This window comes from Balaenoptera musculus, chromosome 14 (assembly GCF_009873245.2).
Source record: "Balaenoptera musculus isolate JJ_BM4_2016_0621 chromosome 14, mBalMus1.pri.v3, whole genome shotgun sequence".
NCBI classification, from domain to species: Eukaryota; Metazoa; Chordata; class Mammalia; order Artiodactyla; family Balaenopteridae; genus Balaenoptera; species Balaenoptera musculus.
The window spans coordinates 50,785,861-50,807,044 of record NC_045798.1 but is presented as its reverse complement, the minus strand read 5'-3'; the positions used below and the strand labels follow the sequence as shown (position 1 = coordinate 50,807,044).

Sequence of the window (21,184 nt, the reverse complement as noted above, 5' to 3'; positions counted from 1 at the left end):
AGTGAGGAGTGTAGGATAGCAACCAGTTATTTTATCTGGATGGCAAGGTGTTTAGTAGGGGATTCAGGAAGAAGATATCATGGGTGTGTGTCAACTTCATGAATTTGAGTTTACTTGTAGGACACTAGATAGTAACGTGTAGTAAGCAGTTGGCTCTTAACGTTTATTCTCAGGAAAGATGGCTAAATTTCAGATATAAATTTGATCATCTTATTTTTTCTTCTTCACTTTTAAAATTCCCTAAAGAACAGATGATAATTGATTGTACGCTTTTTTTCCCTACTCACTTCTCAACCTATCATCATGTCTATGCATTTTAGCTCCTCTACTTCTGGATCTTGTGATTTTACTTCCAGACTTCCCAAATAGTTTTCCTTTCTGCTCCTCCTTTTAATTTTAGACTCTTCTGAAAACAGGAAGATGATCATGCCATTCCCTGGTTCAAAGATCTTAATGGCTTCCCATTACCTTGAGAATAAAATGCAGAAATATGAAATCTATTCCAACCATACCTAGTACTTCTCTGTTTTACAGATGACACTAAACCCCAGAAAGCTGAAGTGTCTGCTTGTTTAGCATCACATTTCTTTTTCTTTTAATTTTAAAAAAAATTTATTTATTTTTATTTTTGGCTGTGTTGGGTCCTCGTTACTATGTGTGGACTTTCTCTAGTTGTGGCAAGCGGGGGCTACTCTTCGCTGCGATGTACGGGCTTCTCATTGCAGTGGCTTCTCGTTGTGGAGCACAGGCTCTAGGTGCACGGGCTTCAGTAGTTGTGACACGCAGGCTCAGTAGTTGTGGCTTGAGGGCTCTAGAGTGCAGGCTTAGTTGCTTCACAGCATGTGGGACCTTCCCGAACCAGGGCTCGAACCCGTGTCCCCTGCATTGGCAGGCAGATTCTTAACCACTGCGCCACGAGGGAAGCCCTAGCATTACATTTCTTAACTGTCTTTTCTCCTATTTCATTTTAATTTCCACTTTATTCTTACTCTTTTAAGTACATGCTTCAGTCATTATTTTCATAAACATTTGAGCAAGAGGGCAAGAATCATTTTTTCTTCAGCAGCACTTGGTACAGTCCCTGACACTGAATATTTATTGAATTAATGACTAAGCACCATACTCTATATCACTTCTTATATTTTCTTGCTTCTGTTTTATTCCTTCTCTGCCTTTATGCCTCTACTCCCATCCTTCAAAACTCAAATCTCAGGAGCTCCACAAAGCTTTTCCTTTTCTTTCCAATCAGAATTGAACCCTACCTCCTGTGAGCTCTTATAAGCATCTTGCCTAACTTTATGATTATATTGAGCCATATATTTTCTGTATACATCAGCCTTTATCACTGTACAACACATGCTTTTTGGGGACAGTATATTCTTTGTGTATACTACAAAACCTAAAAAAAATGCCTTGCACATAATAATTTAACAATGTATGTTACATTAAAATATTAATTGGATAATTATGGGGGATAGTCAAAGTAAATGACAGTAGCAGGATTTTAACAAATGGTTAATACCACAAAGACAATTTTTCTTATTTTTAAAAATTGTTTCTGTTTTTCAGTTGAAAACATTGTGTACACATGGCGTATTATCAATATATATGTCAGAAATCAACAAACAAAACAGTCTGATGAATGTTGCCATTAAAAAAAAGATCAATAGGTCTTTTTATTTTTAGACAGAATATGCAATATAGTCATGTGGGTGTTACTTCAGCTAACATTTTTGTTCCATCTATAGATGACAGACAGGATAAACATAGTAGTAGAGAAATATTCACACTTTAACATATGGAATTATTTTTTAAAAAATTGTTTCACATATTTAGAAACTGTAATTAAATGGTAGTGTTGAAGAAGTAATTTCAAACCACTAAAGTTTGTGGATGGGCTACATTATTAAGAGCAAAATAAATTCATGTTTGCTGTGAACACCACAGGAACTTGAAAACTCATGCTCACTAGGAAGACCAAAACTTGGCCCCCTCCCCCAAAAAAAGGATATTTCAGAAAATGGGGCACTAGAGTTATGCAGTTAGTAAGTTTAATACCAGCATAGCATAGCATGTTCACACAGAGGGAATTTAATAACTAATGTTTGCATAAGGTAGGATTCTCCAGCTGTCAGGAGGTAAGTGGTATGCGGATTATCAGAGTGAATGCCAATTAAGATATGGGAAGGGTTTAAGTTTTCCCTACATTCTCTAAAATAACTTCTCTGATATGCAATAGGTGAGCTGGGCTCACTAAAGGTTTGAGATTATAACACTAATACATTTCCTTCTGAGTTCTGATTGCACACAACACCACACTGATTTTTACAATATCTGATAAGGTTCTGCATTAATATGGTTAGACATTTCTTATAATGATAAAACTTTCCTCTTGTGTAGTGTTTGAATAAAAGACTAGAGCTTTTCTTACATTACAGCAGATAGAAATTTTTTTCCATTGTTTCTGACATTCAGTAAAAATTTTTTCACATTGAAGGTTTTCCAACAACTCACAGGATTCATCCTCAGAAATTTTCTTTAGTAATGTCTGGGCTCTGAGTTAAACTTTCATTATAAAAATTGAATTAATATGCTTTCTCTCTAGTGTGTGTGTGTCTTTTTTTAATGTAGCACAAAAGTTGAGCATTGATTAAAACCTTTTTCATAATCATCCATAGCATTCATAAGATTTTTTTCTGGCAGAGTGTCTCTGGTACTGAATAAAGTTGGTGTATACACTAAAGGTTTTCCCATATTCAACACATTTAGAGTGTCTTCCCCAGAATGGACTTTCTCATGATTAATAAGATCAGAGAGTTGGCTAAAACTTCTGCTACATTGAACACACCTGTGGGGTTTCTCTCCAATGTGGATTCTCTGGTGTTCAGTAAGATCAGTGCATGTGCTAAAGGCTTTCCCAGACACATCACATTTATATGGATTTTCATTAGTGTGGATTCTTTGATGGTTAGTGAGATCAGAGCGCCGATTAAAGCTTTTGCCACACTGATCACATGGATATGGTTTCTCCCCAGTGTGGATCCTCTGATGTAGGACAAGAGCTGAGCACTGACTGAAAGCCTTCCCACATTCATTACATTTATATGGTTTTTCCCCAGTGTGGATCCTCTGGTGCTTGATAAGGTCGGAGTTCTGACTGAAACTTTTGCTGCACTGTGTGCACAGATATGGTTTTTCTCCAGTGTGAATTCTCTGATGAAGAATAAGGTCAGAACTCTGACTGAAGGCTTTCTCACAACAATCACAATGATAGGGTTTTTCCCCAGAGTGTACTCTCTGATGTTTAGTGAGGTCTGAGCTTTGACTAAAACTTTTATTGCACTGATTACATGCATACGGTTTCTCTCCAGTGTGTATTCTCTGATGTTTCACAAGGTCTGAACGACGACTAAAACTTTTAGTACAATCGTTACATGGATAGGGTTTCTCTCCAGTGTGGATTCTCTGATGCAGAATAAGGTTTGAGCTTTGACTAAAGGTTTTCCCACACTCATCACATTCATAGGGTTTCTCGCCTGTATGAATTCTATGATGTTTAATAAGGTCTGATCTTCGACTAAACATTTTACTGCACTGGTTACATGGGTAAGGCTTCTCTCCAGTGTGAATTCGTTGATGATTAACAAGATCTGAAAGTCTACTGAAGGTTTTGCTACACTGATTACATGGATAGGGTTTCTCTCCAGTGTGAATTCTCTGATGCAGAATAAGGACTGAGCTCTGATTAAAAGCTTTCCCACATTCATTACATTTATAGGGTTTCTCTCCAGTGTGGATCCTTCGATGTTTAATAAGGTCTGAGTTCTGACTGAAACTTTTGCTACACTGATTACATGGATATGGTTTCTCTCCAGTGTGGATTCTCTGATGTAGAATAAGATCGGAGCTCTGACTGAAGGCTTTTCCACACACATCACATTTATATGGTTTCTCACCAGTGTGGATTCTTTGATGTTTTATAACATCAGAACTCTGACTAAAATGTTTGTTACACTGGTTACATGTATAAGGCTTCTCTCCAGTATGTATTCTTTGATGTTTAACTAGGTCTGAGCGTTGGCTAAAACTTTTACTACAATGACTGCACTGATAGGGTTTTTCTCCTGTATGTATTCTCTGATGTATAATAAGATCAGAGCTCTGACTGAAGGCTTTCCCACATTCATCACATTTGTAAGGTTTTTCACCAGTGTGGACTCTTTGATGTTTAATAAGGTCTGAGCTCCGACGGAAACTTTTAATACACCAATTACAAGGATAGGGTTTCTCCCCAGTATGAATTCTCTGATGCAGAACCAGGGCTGAGCTCACATTAAAGGCCTTTCCACACTTATCACATTCATAGGGTTTCTCCCAATGGGTTCTTCGATGCCTAATAAGGCCTGTACTACAAGCAAAGTTTTGCCCACATTCATCACAGTTATGTTGTCTTCTTTTGAAGAGGTTCTGATCCTTTTCATTGAATTTATCCCCAAATCCACAGAATTCTCTGCATTCAGGATCCTGGAGAACATCATCTCTGGGGTTACCAGACTCTTCAGTCAATGGTTCAATTTTTGCTGTAATTTCCTCCTCAGAAGCCAGCTCTCCAACCTTGGCCTTAGTCTCACCATCTAGAACAATAAAATATAAATGGAATGTGTTCTCCATACTGTAAGAAAGTTTCAGGTGAAATAGATTAGTATTTTCCTATGAAAATACTAAAAATTATCTTCTGAGAGGGAAATTAAGAAGAATCAACAAGTAATGGATAATCGTTTATTGAAGTGGCTTATCAGATATATTCTGTATATGTCTGTCACAGGAGATATGGGAATACTGAAACCTAATTACAGTGATAAGGAAAGTTTGACTATATTAGAGCTAATACATAAACAACTTACTGACGTATATAAAGTAGTCAGTATGAATGAATACGTGGGTGAAGGAGTGGGGGAGGAGGTGAAAGGGAGGGAGAGGAGGAGGAGGCAGTGGCAGCCAGGCTGTCACTGTGAGTGTATACCAAGCAGGCTGGTCACATGTTGTCATTAGGGGAAAGAAAGAAGCATCAAGCCCAGGAATGGTTAGAAAAGAAGCCTGCACTTTCAAAAATAGGTCTGCATAGTCCTCCACCTCTTTTGCCCCGATTATTAGAAGGAATTGGCCTAGAAAACATGATCCTTTTGGGAACAGCCATATTCAGTGACCAAACTTCCTTACTAAGGTATGTGGACCAGAAAAAAGGTTAGGGAGGTAGGATCAGAAATCTCTTTTGAGTTGATTTTGAGGAGATTATTCCTCTGCTCAACAATACCAGAGGGCTGTAATGGTAGAGAACATGGGAGCTCCATTGAAATTCTTGAGACTATCATTCCATTATTAAGTGGTGTTTACTATAAAAGGCACACCATTCTCAGACTGCAAATGATCTAGAGAGCTGAAAACATGACAAAGATTAATTTCAAGGGCTAAAGTCCAAAATCCCAAGCCTCCAAGTGGAGGCTTATCCTCTTTGCCAAAGGCAAAGGGTACTGGAAAAAGTAAAGTATTGCGGTAAATCTAAATGTGTATATACTGAATGATATAAGCAATATGAATGTCTCATGGATTTTACAATATATATGTAGAGTTAAAATACATGGCAAAAATAGCACAAGAGGAGGGAGGTAAATAGAACTAAAATATTACAAGGTCTTTGGGTTATCCTAGAAATAGTAAATTAAGATAAACTGTAATAAATCAAATGTGTATGTTGTAACTTCTAAGGCAGCCTTTTTCAACTAGGGTTCCACAAGAAAATAAAAAGAAAATAATTTGCCTATTTTCTTAATTCTCCCAAAGATGGTAGATACCAAGTAAATCAATAGATGTACAGGAGAAACATTAATATGTAAGTTACAGTGGATGCCTTAGAGCATTTTGGCTTAATTCTCTCACAGAATCACATTTGAGAAAGGCTGCTATTAGGTGACAATTAAATAACAATAAAAGGGTGTATAAACAGTAAGCTAATAGAGAAAAAAACGGAAAAACAAAAAACTTGGTAACATAATTAAATTAGGCACAAAGGGAGAAAAAAGAAAAATAAAAAAGAAACAAAATATGGGAAAATAACAAAAAATAAGATGGTACATTTAAATCCAAACATCAACTATGTTACATGTAAATTAACTACTTCAATAAAAAGCAAAGAAAGACCAACAGCTAACATCATACTTAATGGTTAAGCATTAAATGCTTTTCTCCTAGGAACAAAGGAGGAAAACAAGGATGCCCTCTCTTACTACTTGTATTCAATATTGTACAACTTCTATTCAATATTCATAGACAATGCAATATGACATGAAAAATAAATGAGACATACAAGAAGTCAAACTGCCTTATAGACTATGCAGTCACGTATACAGAAAATCCGAAAGTGTCTTTAAAAAGTTATTAGAATTTGTAAATGGTTTTATTAGTGCAATACACAAAACCTGATTGTATTTCTGTATACTAGCAATGAACAATTAGAACCTAAAATTAAAAACAATTGTTTTCAACTGCACCAAAAAAATGAAATACTTAGAAACAAATTCAACAAAATATGTGCAATATCTGCATAATGAAAACTATAAAATGTTGCTGAGAGAAATTAAAGATCTAATAAATAGAAATATATGCCATCATTTACATATAGGAAGATTTAATATTGTTAAAGTGATGAAATTCTCCCCAAATTGATCTATGGATTCAGTGCAACCCCAATCAAAATCTCAGCAGGCCTTTTCGTAGAAACTGACAAACCAATTCTAAACTTTGTGTAGAAAGGCAGAGAAGGGTCTAAACAATTTTGAAAAAGAAGAACAAAATAAGCGAGTTTATATTCCCTGATTTCAAGCTTTACTACAAAGCTACAGTAATCAAGGCAGCGAGGTACTGGCATAGGACACACATATCCATTAATGGAATAGAACAGAGTCTATAAATAGATCCAAACATGTATGTACAACTGACCTTCAGCAAAGTTGCCCATATAATTCAATGGTGAAAGGGTAGTCTCTTTTCAAAAAAAGTGTTACAACTGGATATCATAATAACAAAAATTAACTGACTCTTTCCTTATGCTATACACAAAAATTAACTAGAAATGTAATATAAACCTAAATATAAAAGCTAAAACTATAAGACTTCTAGAAGAAAGCAAAGCATAGATGACTAAAATTAATGCACAGAACTGAGTAAATAAATTTGTGTTGTTTAAGTCACCCAGTCTGTGGTTTTGTTATAGCCCTAGCAGGCAAATACAGCATGTTTTTGAACTTTATACATTTATGGAATCATACCATACGTATTCTGTGACTTGTTTTTTTTACTCAACATTATGTTTGGAAGATTCATCCACAGTCATGTGTGTAGCTGTAGTCCATTCATGTTCACTATTATAGTGTGACATATACAACAAGTGATTTATCCATTCTTCTTCAATGCATAAGAACATTTTGCTATTTCAAACAATGCTGATATGAATATGCTGGTACGTCTATCTTGATACACATATCCAAATGTTTCTCTAGGTTATATAAATTTAGGATCAGAACTGTTAGGTCTTCAACTATACTTTTCCAAAGTGGTTAAGCCACTTCACACTTCTATCAGGTGTATATAGTTCACATTGCTCTATTTTCTAACCAACATCAAGTCTATTCTCTTTTTAACCCAATGCAATTAGGCTTTTATCTCTGTAACTCCATCAAACCTGCACTTATTAAAGTCCCTAATATGCTCTATCTTGACAAATCCAGTGGTCAATTTTCAATCTTATTCTTGATTTTTTTGACATAGTTGACTACTCTCTTAAATCATTTGCTTTCTTCCTGCTAACTTACCTTTCTCCTGCTCTCCATACAACAGTCAGAGTGATCTTTACATGTTATCCTGTGTAAAGAGTTCCAATGGTTTCCCATTTCACTGGGAATAAATTCTAAGTCCTTACTGTGACTTAGAAGTTTCCATATGATCTGGTCCCTTTCTTTCTCTCTACCCTCATTTCATTCTAAACCACCCCTATCACCTGTCTACCCCAGGCTTACTCTGTTCCTGCTATATCTATGGGCCTCTGACTTTTGCTATTCCTTCCACCTGGAAGACTCTTCTCTCAGATGGTTACATGGCTTATTCTTTCACTTCGGTTATCTCTCTAACCAACTGTTACCACCTCAGAAAGGTACAATGCTTGGTGGGCCCTGCATTTTTGAGGCAACAGATACCATAGTAAATGTGCTGAAATGACCAATTTGAGTACCTTGCAAGGTTGCTACTTTTTTTTTTTTTTTTTTAAGGTTGCTACTTTTGAGTGAGGCTTAGAGTAAAAAAACGTTCTGCAGTAGGACCATGTTGCAATGCAAGCTGTCCTGTCACATGACCCTTATTAACCAAGATAACCAATGGTATTGGAAGTGTCTGCAGCAGTCATGGTTGCTGTATGAAGCCTCTTGCAAGCCTCTATAAGAGAACCACAGTGGAGTAAGGTCATACTGTCTTCTGCCAACAATTTTCTAAGTGAAAAGCAGATCCTGGCTTGCTTTTGGGCACTAATAGAAACTTAATGCTTGACCACAGGGCACCAAATAACTATTGCAAACTGACCACTATGTATTAGTTGTTATTTGACCCATCAATTCATAAAATTGAACATACAAGCCAGTATTCCATTATAAAAGCATATCTGGAAGACAAGTAAATTCCATGTGCGAGTGACTCAGATTCCCATAGGACTTGTTCCTACTGCTCCACTACCTCTCCCCCTCAACCTATATTCATGGCCCTATGGGAATTCCCTATTACCAGTTAACAGAGGAGGAAAATGTACAGAACTGGTTTGTAGATGGGCCTGCCCAGTGTGTGGGCACCAGCTGAAAGTGAGTACCTTTCACTTACACTCCCGCTCAGGGGTGGCCTTAAACATGCTGGTAAAGGCAAATCCTTCCAGTGGGCAGAATTTCAGGTATACACCTGGTTGTCTACTTTCCATGGAAGGCAATATAGCCTAAGATACATGTATATACTGATCCATGGATAGTGACTAATGGGTTACTTGATTAGTTAGGTACCTGGAAAGAACAAGATTGGAAGACAAGAAATGAGAATTCTGGAGGAAAGGTATGAGGATGAACCAAAGAATGAATATGTTTGTGGCCCATGTGAATCCTCACCAAAGGGCATCCACTGTGGAGAAGCCTCTCAATCAGAAGGATGGACACGGTGATCCATGTTATGAATGTCAATCAGCCTTTTTACCAATGTTTGCCCAATGGACTCATGTACAAAGAGGTCATGGCAGCAGGGATGGAGGCTATATATGGGCTCAACAATATGGACCTCCACTTATCAAGGTTGATATGCCTATAATCATTGCTATGTGCCCAAGTAGCCAACCGCTAAGGCCCTAATAAGGTACCATTCCCTAGAGAGGAACCAGCTAGGCACTTGGGGACAGATTCATTACATCTGACCCCTTTTATTATGGAAAGGGCAGCAACTTCAAAGGACTAAATACATAGTCTAGATACAAATTTGCATTGACTTAAGAGAATGCCGTATTTATTATCATGGTATTCTCTATAATATTATCTCCAAAGGAGTCATTTTACAGGGAAGGAAGTTAAGCAATGAGCTCATACACATATAATTCATGGGTCTTACCGCATGTCCCATCATCCAGAAGTAAGTGGATTGTGATAATGGTGGAATGATTAAATGTAGGCTCAGTTACAGGACAAGCTAGACAACGACACCTTGATAAGTTTGGGGTGCTGTCATACAGGATGCAATATATGCATTAAGCTAAAGGGCGATAAACAGTGTTGTCTTCCCCATGGCCATAATACATGGGTATAGGAACGAAGGGTGGTAGAGAAAGTAATAATCTCTCTTCTTACTATATACCTCATAATCCACTTATATTATTTTTGCTTCCTATCCCTATACTCTTGGGCTTGGTGGGTTCAGGGTTCCGATTCTCAAAGGAAAAATACCTCTACCATGGGACAAAGTCATAATTTTGTTAAATTTGAAGTTGAGACTGCTTCCTGCTTCAGCATTTTGGGCTCCTCAAACTGCCAAACCAGCAGGCAGAGATGGGGTCACTCTACTGGCCAGAATGACTGATACCAATCACCAGTGGAAATGGTTGCTGCTACTGGAACTCAGAGGACTCAGTGGGGGTGCCTCGTAGTTCTCTCATGTCTAATAGGCCCAGTCAATGGTTCACGGAAGTAACCTGAAAGAGGCAGGATCACCAAGCACTCAGGTCATCTAGAAAAGGTTTATTTTATTTGACTAGGTAAAGAACTCTGTGCCACTGAGATTCTGGCAGAAGGTAAGGGCAATACGGAGTGGGTGATGGAAGAGGATAGTTATGACTATCAGCTTAGGCTTTGTGTACGCTGTTCTCCATCCCTTGTTGATTCTGTAATCCTTCCCATCCTCTTTATGAAACTTTGAATTACCCAATTTGAATGATCCATCTGTTTCCTGCCAGAATCCTGACTGATACATCCTCTATAACCATTATCACTATCTGATACTATACTGTATATTTATATATTTCCTGTTTCCCCTACTAGAATGTAAAGTCCTTGAGGGCAAAGGCTTCTCTGATTAGTTCACTGCTACAACCCCAGAACTTAGAACAGTGGCTGGCACAAAGTAAACCCTCAGTAACTAATAATATTATATTAATGGTTAATAATCATTAATAAGCTATGATCTTATGAACTAATAAACATTTATCAACAATAAATATTTGTTGAACAGTTAATTAAATGATTTGAAGGATACATTAATGTATTGATGTATTAATGTATCCAGTGACTATCTCTAAATGGTGGAGTTGTAGGTTATTAAAATTTCTATTTTGTGCCTTTCTATATTTTATAAATGCACTTTAATATAATTATATTGCTTTATCATAAAAAAATGTTATTTTATACACACTCTTAAGAGACACAAACACATATAGTATGTATGTCAATTTATGTTAAACAACAAGGAGGAGGCAGTGATTCTCAGTGATTCTCAGGAAAGAAGAGAGCTAGATGCCTTAGAATAGACTCTTAAGGAAAAACAAATTCTAAATACAGGAGAGAGAAACTAAATAAAATAAAATAAAAGATACTCCAAAACTAAAGACAGGCAAAAGATTTAGAGTAAAAGAAAAGGACAACAGAAGGTTAATTTCATAGGCAAAACAGCAGTAATGGGAAGACCAAAATCAAAAAGCAGCAAAATATGATGCGGAAATGAGAGCCTGCAGAACATCTGAACAAAGTCAGCACCAAGATTATCTTACTAAAAACTACAGTGACTACCATTCGTAAAGAATTTACTACCAGCCAGGTATGTGCTCAGAGCCGTATATATGGAATCTTATCTAGTGCTTGTGGTATCTGTTATAGTAGTAATGGACCCCAATGATCCTATCTCCTAATATCTATATCCTTGTGTAGTTTTCTCCCACAGTGACTCTGGAATTGGTCATGTGACTTGCTTTGGTCAATGAGATAATAACAAATGTAATGCAAACATAGGTTAGAAAAGTGCTTATGCATCCCTCTCTCTGATTTTAAAAACTAGCTGCCCTGTGAAAAAGTCTAGGCTAGCCTGCCAGAGATACGTGACCCAAGCTATAGCCAGCACCAACAGCTGGACATGTTATGACTGATACCAACATAGACCCTGGCCCTAGTTGAGCATGAGTGATTCCAGAAGAAAACTGCCCAGCTGAACCCAGCCCAAGCCGATGACCTACAGAACCATAAGAAAATAACATGGTTGAAAAATGTCTTAGTGTTTTAGGTCACTAAGTTTTGGGGTCCTTTATTATGGAGTAATAGATAGACACAACCCTCAAAATAACTTCCAAGGTATGAGTTATTATACACCTATAAAGTGAGGAAACAGGATTATTTTTAAAAAATGTAAGTAACTTACTGAAGCTAGTAAATGACAAAGCTAGTATTTGAATCCAGGTGTCAGACTCCAAAACTTTTAACTATGCCCCGACAGTACATGAGAAGGATGACTTGAAAAGATTTTAAAGGGCAAATACCAAACACTGACAGATTGGTAATAAGGTGATTATAATGGGAAAAATGGATGACACTGGGGACTTAAGGAGAGGAAGGAAAACCAAGAGAATTTGATTGCCAGAATGTACAATAAAGCCATGGGCTTGGAGCACAAGAGAAATGGTACTGCCTAATACAGTGGGGGGTAGGCAATGAGGAATACCAACAGCACTTGAAGACACTAGGAATACCAATAGCACTTGAAGACACTAACATAGCAAGGTAACACGGCGCCACCCCCCAACCCACCCAAACCACTAAGAAAGATACACACTGCTTCTCACCTGACAGAAGGTAGTGTTCTTGAGCTTCATAATTGAATTGGATCTCCATGGACTGCCAGTGGACACTTGACACCTCAGGGAGCAACTGGAGATTTACCATCTCCTCACTAAGCTTTTCTTGTCCACGTAGGAATCTGAGACCTGCAGGCAACTGGGCACCACTGGACTTGGAAGGGAATCATTGTGGAGACTGGAGATATAATTTCTGAGACTAGACCACCAGAAACATCCTCTAGATATATAAGAAGTTAAAGAGAAAACAAAATCTCATTTAACTTTCAAGTGCTTTTCTTTCAAATTTACTACGCTTCTTTCCCTATCATTCAGGAGTCAGGCATCACCCCTCTTGGACATACATTCTCTATTCCAAATCTAGAGATCTTCAAAGATAATCCGGGGGTTAATGCTACCAAAACCAGGATATAACTATAAAGATAAGGCAGGGGAGGGAATTTCAGAATTTTGCCCTAGCGGTTAGCTCTACGTTATTCGCTGCCCCTCCTACACCGAAATGACACTACTGATCCATCATCATGATCTCTCTCTCCTTCCGTTCTTCTCACACTCACACATTCGTCCGCTGATTCGTGTGAACGCATCCAAGCTCTGGATTCCACCCGCCCCCAAAGTTTCTGGTGTTCATTCAGCTGAACCCAAGGCTAGTCAAGGGCTGACCGCGTACCAAAAGCACACCAGGCCGAGAACCGACCAGCTCGCAATGCCCAGGAGCCGCGCCTGGGGGCCACGTCAGCAGCCTCGACTCCCCACGGACTCAAGAAACAGCATACGGTTCCCCGGTGGCGCTGCAAGGCCGCTGGGGAGGGCAGATCACCCGAGTTCCTCCGCCTTCCGTGAGCCGACATCACCCATACCTCGATGTATTCTCCAGGTCACCGTCAAGCCTCACAAGATGTAAAGCGGCCATCACCGCCGACCGCTCTAGGAATCTGGGAGGATTGCTCAGCTCTATGGCGCGTGGCCTCGCATGTGCGCACGCGCGGGGCGGGGGGCGGCGAGGTGAGGTGGGGGGCAGGGAGTTGCCGAGATTTAACCCTTGAACGGCTGCGGATCTGGCCCCAGCGGAGCCGTAGCGAGGGGCCTGGCTGGCCCTGTGTACCAATTCCTTTTTTTTTTTTTTTAATATATATGTGTGTGTATATTCATACACACACATAACTTAATCACTTCGGATTTTTAAAAATTACTTTATTTTTTTTTTGGCTGCGTTGGGTCTTGGTTGCTGCGCGCGGGCTTTGTCGCTGGAGAGGCGGGGCTACTCTTCCTTGCGGTGCGCAGGCTTCTCATTGCTGTGGCTTCTCTTGTTGCGGAGCACGGGCTCTAGGCATGAGGGCTTCAGTAGTTGTGGCTCGCGGGCTCAGTAGTTGTGGTTCGCGGGCTCTAGAGCACAGGCTCAGTAGTTGTGGTGCACGGGCTTAGTTGCTCCGCGGCATGTGGGATCTTCCCAGACCACGGATCGAACCCATGTCCCACTGCATTGGCAGGCGGATTCTTAACCACCGCGCCACCAGGGAAGTCCCCCTATCTGCCAATTCTTGACGTGAATGTCAGAAAACATCTTTCTAGAAAGCTCCCTGGGGCAGGGTAGGTTTTCTGACTACGTAATGAGTTCTTCCTTAATTATCTCTCTCTCTTTTTTTTTAATCCGTTCCCCCACCCACCCAACCCCAAACCTGTCAATCAGATTCGCTGGTGTGCTTCCATTCTAACTTTCTTCCTGTCCTCTCTGGTTTTCCCCCCAGCACAGTGGCATGCCTCTATTAAAATACTGATTGCTGGGCCCCACGCCAGTTTAGAATCAGTAAGTCTGTCATGGGAGCCCAGGTTTTCAGGCGATTCTGATGCTGCTGGTCCTGGGACCACAATTTGAGAACCACTGCCTTAAAAATAAATAATGCTCAGGAATTAATCCCTAAATTGCTGCGAAGCTGGATTTTCACCTACTTTGCTATCAAGAAAGGCCATGGGGTCTCCTAAAATGTTTGCTTGCCAATACAATCCTCATTGTGGCTAAAGGATCGGGGTGAGAAGGACCTGAAAGGGGGTGGGGGAGGGCATCAGGGTAGGAAAGGATATTGCTGTTTCCTTGGAAGTATCTTGGGAAATAAGGGCGGGGGCAGGGGGGGGAGATATAGAAATAAGAAATAATAGAAGTATTGAGACCGGTGAGACATGTGACTTGGGTTAAGATGTCGGAGGAAAAGGTATAGGTTTGAGAAAATGGTGGCTGGCTGAAGTAATGATTGAGGTAGAGGAAGAGGGTTTTCTGTTCCAGCCTAAGACCCTGTTCTGATTTATGAAATGTTAGGGATGTGTGAATGAGACCCTGATAAAATGTAAGGAACTTGTTTGGGTCCAGCCCTCCCAAGTAGGGAGTACAGATGCTTTTTAAAAAATAGCTTTACTGAGGTATAACAGGCATACAATAATCAGCAAATATTTAAATTATACAATTTGGTAAATTTTGTCATATGTATACAACTGTGAAACCATCACCACAATGAAAATTGTGACCACATCCCCAAAAGTTTCCTCCTTCCCTTGATAATCCCTCCCTTTCCTACCACAGCCCCCAACCACTGTTCTGCTTTCTGTTACTATAGATTAATTAGCATTTTCTACAGAGTTATTTAAATGGAATCAAACAGAATGCACTCTGTTTTGCACTCAAACTTCTTTCTGAGCATTATTATTTTGTGATTTATCTATCTTGCTGTGTGTATCAATAGTCCACTCCTTCTCCCTTTTGTTTCTGAATACTATTCCACTGGATGTACACACCACAATTTGTTTATCCATTCACCAGTTGATGGGCATTTGGTTTATTTATAGTTTTTTCGCTATTACGAATAAAGGTGCTATGAACATTCATGTACAAGTCTTTATATGGACATATGCTTTTTTCTCTTTCCTGGTTAAGTGTATGTTTAACATTTTAAGAAACTGCTACACTGCTTTTCAGAGTGGCTGAATCATTGTGCATTCCCACCAACAGTGTATGAGAATGCCATAGTTGACATACTTGTAATAGGTTTCCAGTAAAAGAGAATGGGAAAGTCAACCAAAGGTTAATTCTCACATACAAATGTAAGGGTTTTGTTAATCTTTTACACAGAAGTGATGAAGTGAACATAAATTTTCTGGGTGTTTAACCAAGAAAACCAAACTGTTCTTTCAGATTATGCTAGATTTGTTGCTTTGTGGAGTCTTACCAGAGATGTTACATTCTGTGAGTGAGTCTGAGAAGCCAGCTTGGAGTTCAACAGTTCGATGGATTGGCCAAGACAAACCTAGACCCAACAGTGGTCCACTCCAGCTGACACTGAAGAGGTTCATCTCATAAGGTAAAAGACATTCAGAGGTTTCCAGAGAGATCAGGGGTGGTAATACAGGCATGAAAATGATATCAGAGCCTCAAGAATGAAACTGATATGTTACCCCCCCCCCCAATATTCTACCTGATTTCTATTTCCTATTCCATTTCCTCTTGGGAGAAACTAGGCCAAACTAACATATATCTGATTTAGGCATGGTTTGTAGAGTAGTGGTTCTTAATCTTTGAGATAATATAATTCCTTTGAGAATATGATGAAAACTATGGACCTCTTCCTCAGAAAGTTGAACATGAAGACCTACATGAGAACTTTTGCTTACCATGTATTACATTGCATTGGAAATTAATTTTCTTCAATACTTAGACTATATAAGCAATCTTCACAAAGAATGAGCTTCAACTTAAAACTCAATCTCTAGGTTTAGGTAAAAAAGGTACATAAATCCAAATTGTGGAGCCAAATTAAAAAAAATTAACTTTCCTTTTGATCAAGTACGTATTAATGAGTAGGCTGCTCCTGTTTGTTTTGAATAAGACACCTGAATTACAACAATACAACACCTTTGAAATGTTAATGTGCGTGTCGAACCGACTTTGACTTTTCAAAAACAGAACAAGTGCTGAAAACTCAGATTCAGAAGGGGAAATAATGGCCAATATAATCAGAGTTCCTTAGGTTCACTTTGCAGAGATGGGTAGGCTTGTATCCGAAACACTAGAATTCTCCAAGACCTTTAGTGTTGAATTCAGATCAAATAATTTCTTTTGTCTTCAATCAAATGAGGTCATTGGCAAAAATTTGAAGTCTTCAACTTCAAAACCAAGTCACAGTGGTTTAAACAACTCTTAGTTTGTACTTACCACACTGTTGTGTTGAATTGTGTCCTCCCCCCCCAAAAGATATGTTCAACTCCTAACCTCTGGTACCTGCGAAAGTGACTTTGTTTGAAAATAGGGTCTTTGCAGATGTAATCAAGTAAAGATGAGGTCATACTGGTTTAAGGTGGGCCCTAATCCAATGACTGGTATCCATATACGAAGAGATGAATTCAGACACAGAGGGGACTCACAGAGAGAGGAGGATGCTATGTGAATGTGGAGGCAGAGACTGAAGTGATGCATCCATCAGGGAAAGAATGCCAAGGACGGCAGCAAGCACCTGAAGTTAGGAGACAGGCATGGAACCAGTCCTTCCCCAGAGCCTTCAGAGGAGCATGGCCCTTGCCAGCACCTTTGATTTCGGATTTCTAACCTCCAGACTGTGACAGAATCAATTTTTGTTGTATTAAACCACTCTGTTTGTGGTACCAGAAATGGGGTGCTGCCTTAACAAATACCTAAAAATGTAGATGTGGCTTTAGAATTGGGTAATGGCTAGAACTTAGAAGAGTTTTGAGGCTCATGATACAAAAAGTCTAGGTTGCCTTGAAGAGATTGTTGGTAGAAATATGGACATTAAAGGTGACTTTGGCAGGGTCTCAGAAGGAAGTGAAAAAGACAGTAGAGGAATCCTCTGTCATCTTAGAGAATACATATATTGTCATGAACAGAATTTTGCTAGAAATAATGAGCATTAAAAAAAATACTTCTATATAGACTGAAGTCACAAAGAGAAAAACAAATATCGTATATTACTGCATATATGTGGAATCTAGAAAAATAGTATAGATGACCTTATTTGCAAAGCAGAACCAGAGACACAGACGTAGAGAACAAATGTATGGATACCAAGGGGGAAGGGGGGATGGGAGGAACTAGGAGATTGGGACTGACACATATACACTATTGATACTATGTATAAAATAGAGAACTAATGAGGACATAATGTATAGCACAGGGAACTCTACTTAATGCACTGTGGTGACCTAAATGGGAGGGAAATCCAAAAGGGAGGGGATATATGTGTATGTATGGCTGATTCATTTTGCTGTGCAGTAGAAGCTATTACAACATTGTAAAGCAACTATACTCCAATAAAAATTAAAAAAAAAAAAAAAAAAAAACAACTTCTGGTGGGGGGAATTCCCTGGCAATCTAGTAGTTAGAACTCCGTACTTTCACAGCTGGGGCCCAGGTTCAATCCCTGGTCTGGGAACTAAGATCCCACAAGCCACGTGGCGTGGCCAAAAAAGAGGTCTTAGGCAGAAATGAAGAAAACATTACTGGAAACTGGAGAAAGGTGATAGATGTTAGAAAGTAGCAGAAACTTGGCTGAATCATATTCTGCTGTTGGACAGAAAACAGAACTTGTGACGACCTTGGGTAATTAACTGAGGATATTTCCAAGCAAAATGTGTAAAGTGTGGCTTGATGTTTTTTCCTTGCTGATTATAGTAAAATGTGAGAGGAAGAGATAAATTGAGGAAGGAACTGTTAAGCAAAAAGGAATCAGTGCTTGATGATTTGGAAAATCCTCAGCCTACACAGATAGCATGCTCTGGAGACAAGGCCATGAGTGTAGCTGGACAACCTTTTGGTGAAGAGGTTAGATGTGTGATTCATGGATCCAATCAACCATCTCAGCAGAAACCAGGAATAGAAATGGGGTTATCCATAGGAAGGATCTGTGGAGGACCCTTGTATCCAATTGTGTGCATCCCCTTGATATCCACAGAAGACCAACATGGCTCTTGAGAATGTTATAGCACCAGAAACAACACTGCCATCTTGGACCGAATTTTTTTTTTTGGCTGTGCTGCAGGGCATGCAGGATTCTAGCTCCCTGACCAGGGATTGAACCCATGCCCACTGCAGTGGAAGCGCAGGGTCTTAAGCACTGGACAACCAGGGAAATTCCTGACAGAGACAGGACAAAATAAAGGAAAGCTGTCAGACTTTTGGGATTCTACATCCAGGAAATGGAGTACCCAGAGGGTGGGTCCACTACTGAGGGCTGAGACACCAAGGCCACCTCAGCTGAGAGTGGCTCAGGGGCCAATGGGACCTATGTGGCCCAGAGACTGGGGTTGATAGTGTTTCCGCTGACCCAGAGGGCATATCAAGCCACAGAGTAATTTGGGAACTCTAAAATATTTAGAAATTAAACAACCCATATCTAAATAACCTGTGGTTCAAAGAAGAAATCACAAGGGAAGTTAGAAAATGTTTTACGCTGAATGAAAATGAAATGCAACATATAAAATTTTATAGGGTGCAGCTACAGCAGTGCTTAAAGGAAATTTTTTAGCTTTGAAATGCCTATATTAGAAAAGAAAATCTCTTATCAGTAACCTAAGTTTCCACCTTAAGAAACTTAAAAATGAAGAGCAAACTTAACAACAACCAAAAAAAGCAGAAGGAAGGAAGTAATAATGATTTGAGTAGTAATTAATGAAATAAAAAACAGAAAAACAATTTTAAAAAATCAAACCAAAATTTGGTTCTTTGAAAATACCAACAAAAATTGACAAGCCTTTACTAGACTGACCAAAGAAAAAAGAGAGATTAACAAAAGCAGAAAAGAGGGGACATCACTACCAACCCTATAGAGATTTAAAGGGATTATTATAAACAACATTATGCCAACACATTACACAACATAAGTGAAATGGGCAAATTACTAGAAATATACAAATTACTAAAACTGACTGGAAAAGAAATAGAAACTGAATAAATATATGAAAAGTAAAGAAATTGAGTTAGTGATAAAAATTTTTCTAACAAAGTAAAGCACAAAAGCACAGGCTCAAATGACTTCACTAGTGAATTCTATCAAACAGTTTAAGAATAATACCAATCCTTCACAATCTCTCCCAGAAAATAAATGGGGCCAGTAATTACTCTGATACCAAAGCCAGACAAAGATATCACAGGAAAAGAAAACTACAGACCAATACCTCTAACAATATGGACACAAACATTCTCAATCAAATGATAGTAAATTAAATTCCTTAATATATTAAAAAATTATACACCATAATCAAGTGGAATTTATCTTAGTAATACAAGGTTGGTTTAATATTCAAAAATAAATTAATGTACTTAGAGACTTAAATACTTCACTCTCAATAATGTTCACCAATAATAAAATATTTGAGTGTTGGCATAATCACGCAATATAATATTATTAGAAGTGAAAATGTACAGTGTACATCTACAAAACAATATGAACAAATTTCACAAACAATGTTGAAGTCTGACTTAAAAGAGTGCATATTGAGTTCCATTTATACAAAATACAAAAATAGGCAAGGCCAACCTATCGTATTCAAGGTTCAGTGTAGTCTATCTTTCAGGACTAGAGGAGGGTAGCGGCTTGAGGAGAGCACAAGGGGTTTTTCTGAGGACTGATAATATTCTGTTTCTTTATCTGAGTGCTAGTAACATGAGTGTGTTCAGTTTGTGACAGTTCAACAAACGGTACATGCACATATTTACTGGTAAAATCAGCATTACTAACTGATACTACTTGGCTGGTCTGCATTCAAAGCATGACAACATAGACCAAATGCACCATTTTTTATTATAATGCTTCATCTTATTTTCTGAGACCTATCCAGTCTTATTCTCTCCCTGTCAGCTATTCCTCTTTTCTTTTATCTTCAATTTTTCTCCCCACTCACACTTTACCTTTTTTCTACAAATATAATTAGGTCTCTACCCTCCTCAGAAAACAAAGAAACACCTTTCAATCCTGTTGCCTAGACCAACCAGTGTCCTCTCTTTTTCCTTCCTGCATTATCACATTTCTTAAAAGGAATTATTATCTATTCTCAGGGCCTTACCATACACTTCTTAACCCCTGGCAAGGACATTCCTCAGGTAACATCTCTCTCTGACCCTTCTTCTGCCCTTCGCCTTAATTCCAGCATCACCTTAGTTCTCATCATCTCCAGCTCTCTGGCACAACTCCTAGTCACCTGTTCCCTCTCCTGAGATGCTCTCCTGGCTTTTCTGATGTTTGAACCAGCTGGGCCCAACTTCTCTGAGAAGCTCCTCTTCTTTACCGACTCTTCCTCTTCCCATCCCCAGGTACTAGTATTTCATAATTCCCTGTTTATTTTCCATAAGATCTCCCTTGGTAATGTCATTCCCTTCCCCATCTTCAATCACATTTTCAGATACTAGCAAATCTTGCTAAGTTCACATTTTTAACCGCCTGTCCTCTTTCTCTCATCTCTTTTGCCCTTTAATCCTCTCTACAAAGTACTGTCAGATACTGCCCTGAAGTATAGTTCTGGCCATCTCACATATAAATGGCCTGCACCGTTCCTAATTCCTTAGCCTGGCATTTGAAACTCTCCAAACTTGACCCCAACCCATCCCTTAGCCTAGGTTCCGGCCAACCAAGATGCTGGGCTAACTCCCCAGCGTGCCCTGTACGTCCCACCGCTGGGCTCTCGCTCCTGCCGCTCCCTACCTGGGAAACCTGCGCTCCTCCAAATCTCCATTTTACTCGATCGGCAAGGCTCAGCTTGAGTAGCGCATTCCAGGGGAAA

The 21,184-nt window shown here is 39.0% G+C and overlaps 1 protein-coding gene across 3 annotated transcripts in view; it reads right to left on the bottom strand.

Moving 5' to 3' along the window:
* Window positions 1-1,645: 1,645 nt before the first annotated feature.
* LOC118906644 (zinc finger protein 397) overlaps window positions 1,646-21,184 on the bottom strand; it is a 51,062-nt gene continuing 31,523 nt past the window's right edge. Inside the window, exons 1-3 of one of the 3 annotated variants that reach the window (XM_036874168.1) lie at window positions 13,267-13,379; window positions 12,395-12,626; window positions 1,646-4,634 (exon numbers count right to left, since the gene is read on the bottom strand). In XM_036874168.1, the coding sequence (XP_036730063.1) occupies window positions 2,623-4,634; window positions 12,395-12,494 (2,112 nt within the window). In that variant the 5' untranslated portion in view covers window positions 12,495-12,626; window positions 13,267-13,379 and the 3' untranslated portion in view covers window positions 1,646-2,622. Of the gene's footprint in view, window positions 4,635-12,394; window positions 12,627-13,076; window positions 13,380-21,184 lie in introns of those variants that run through there. The other 2 variants (XM_036874169.1, XM_036874173.1) reach the window with 2 other exon arrangements.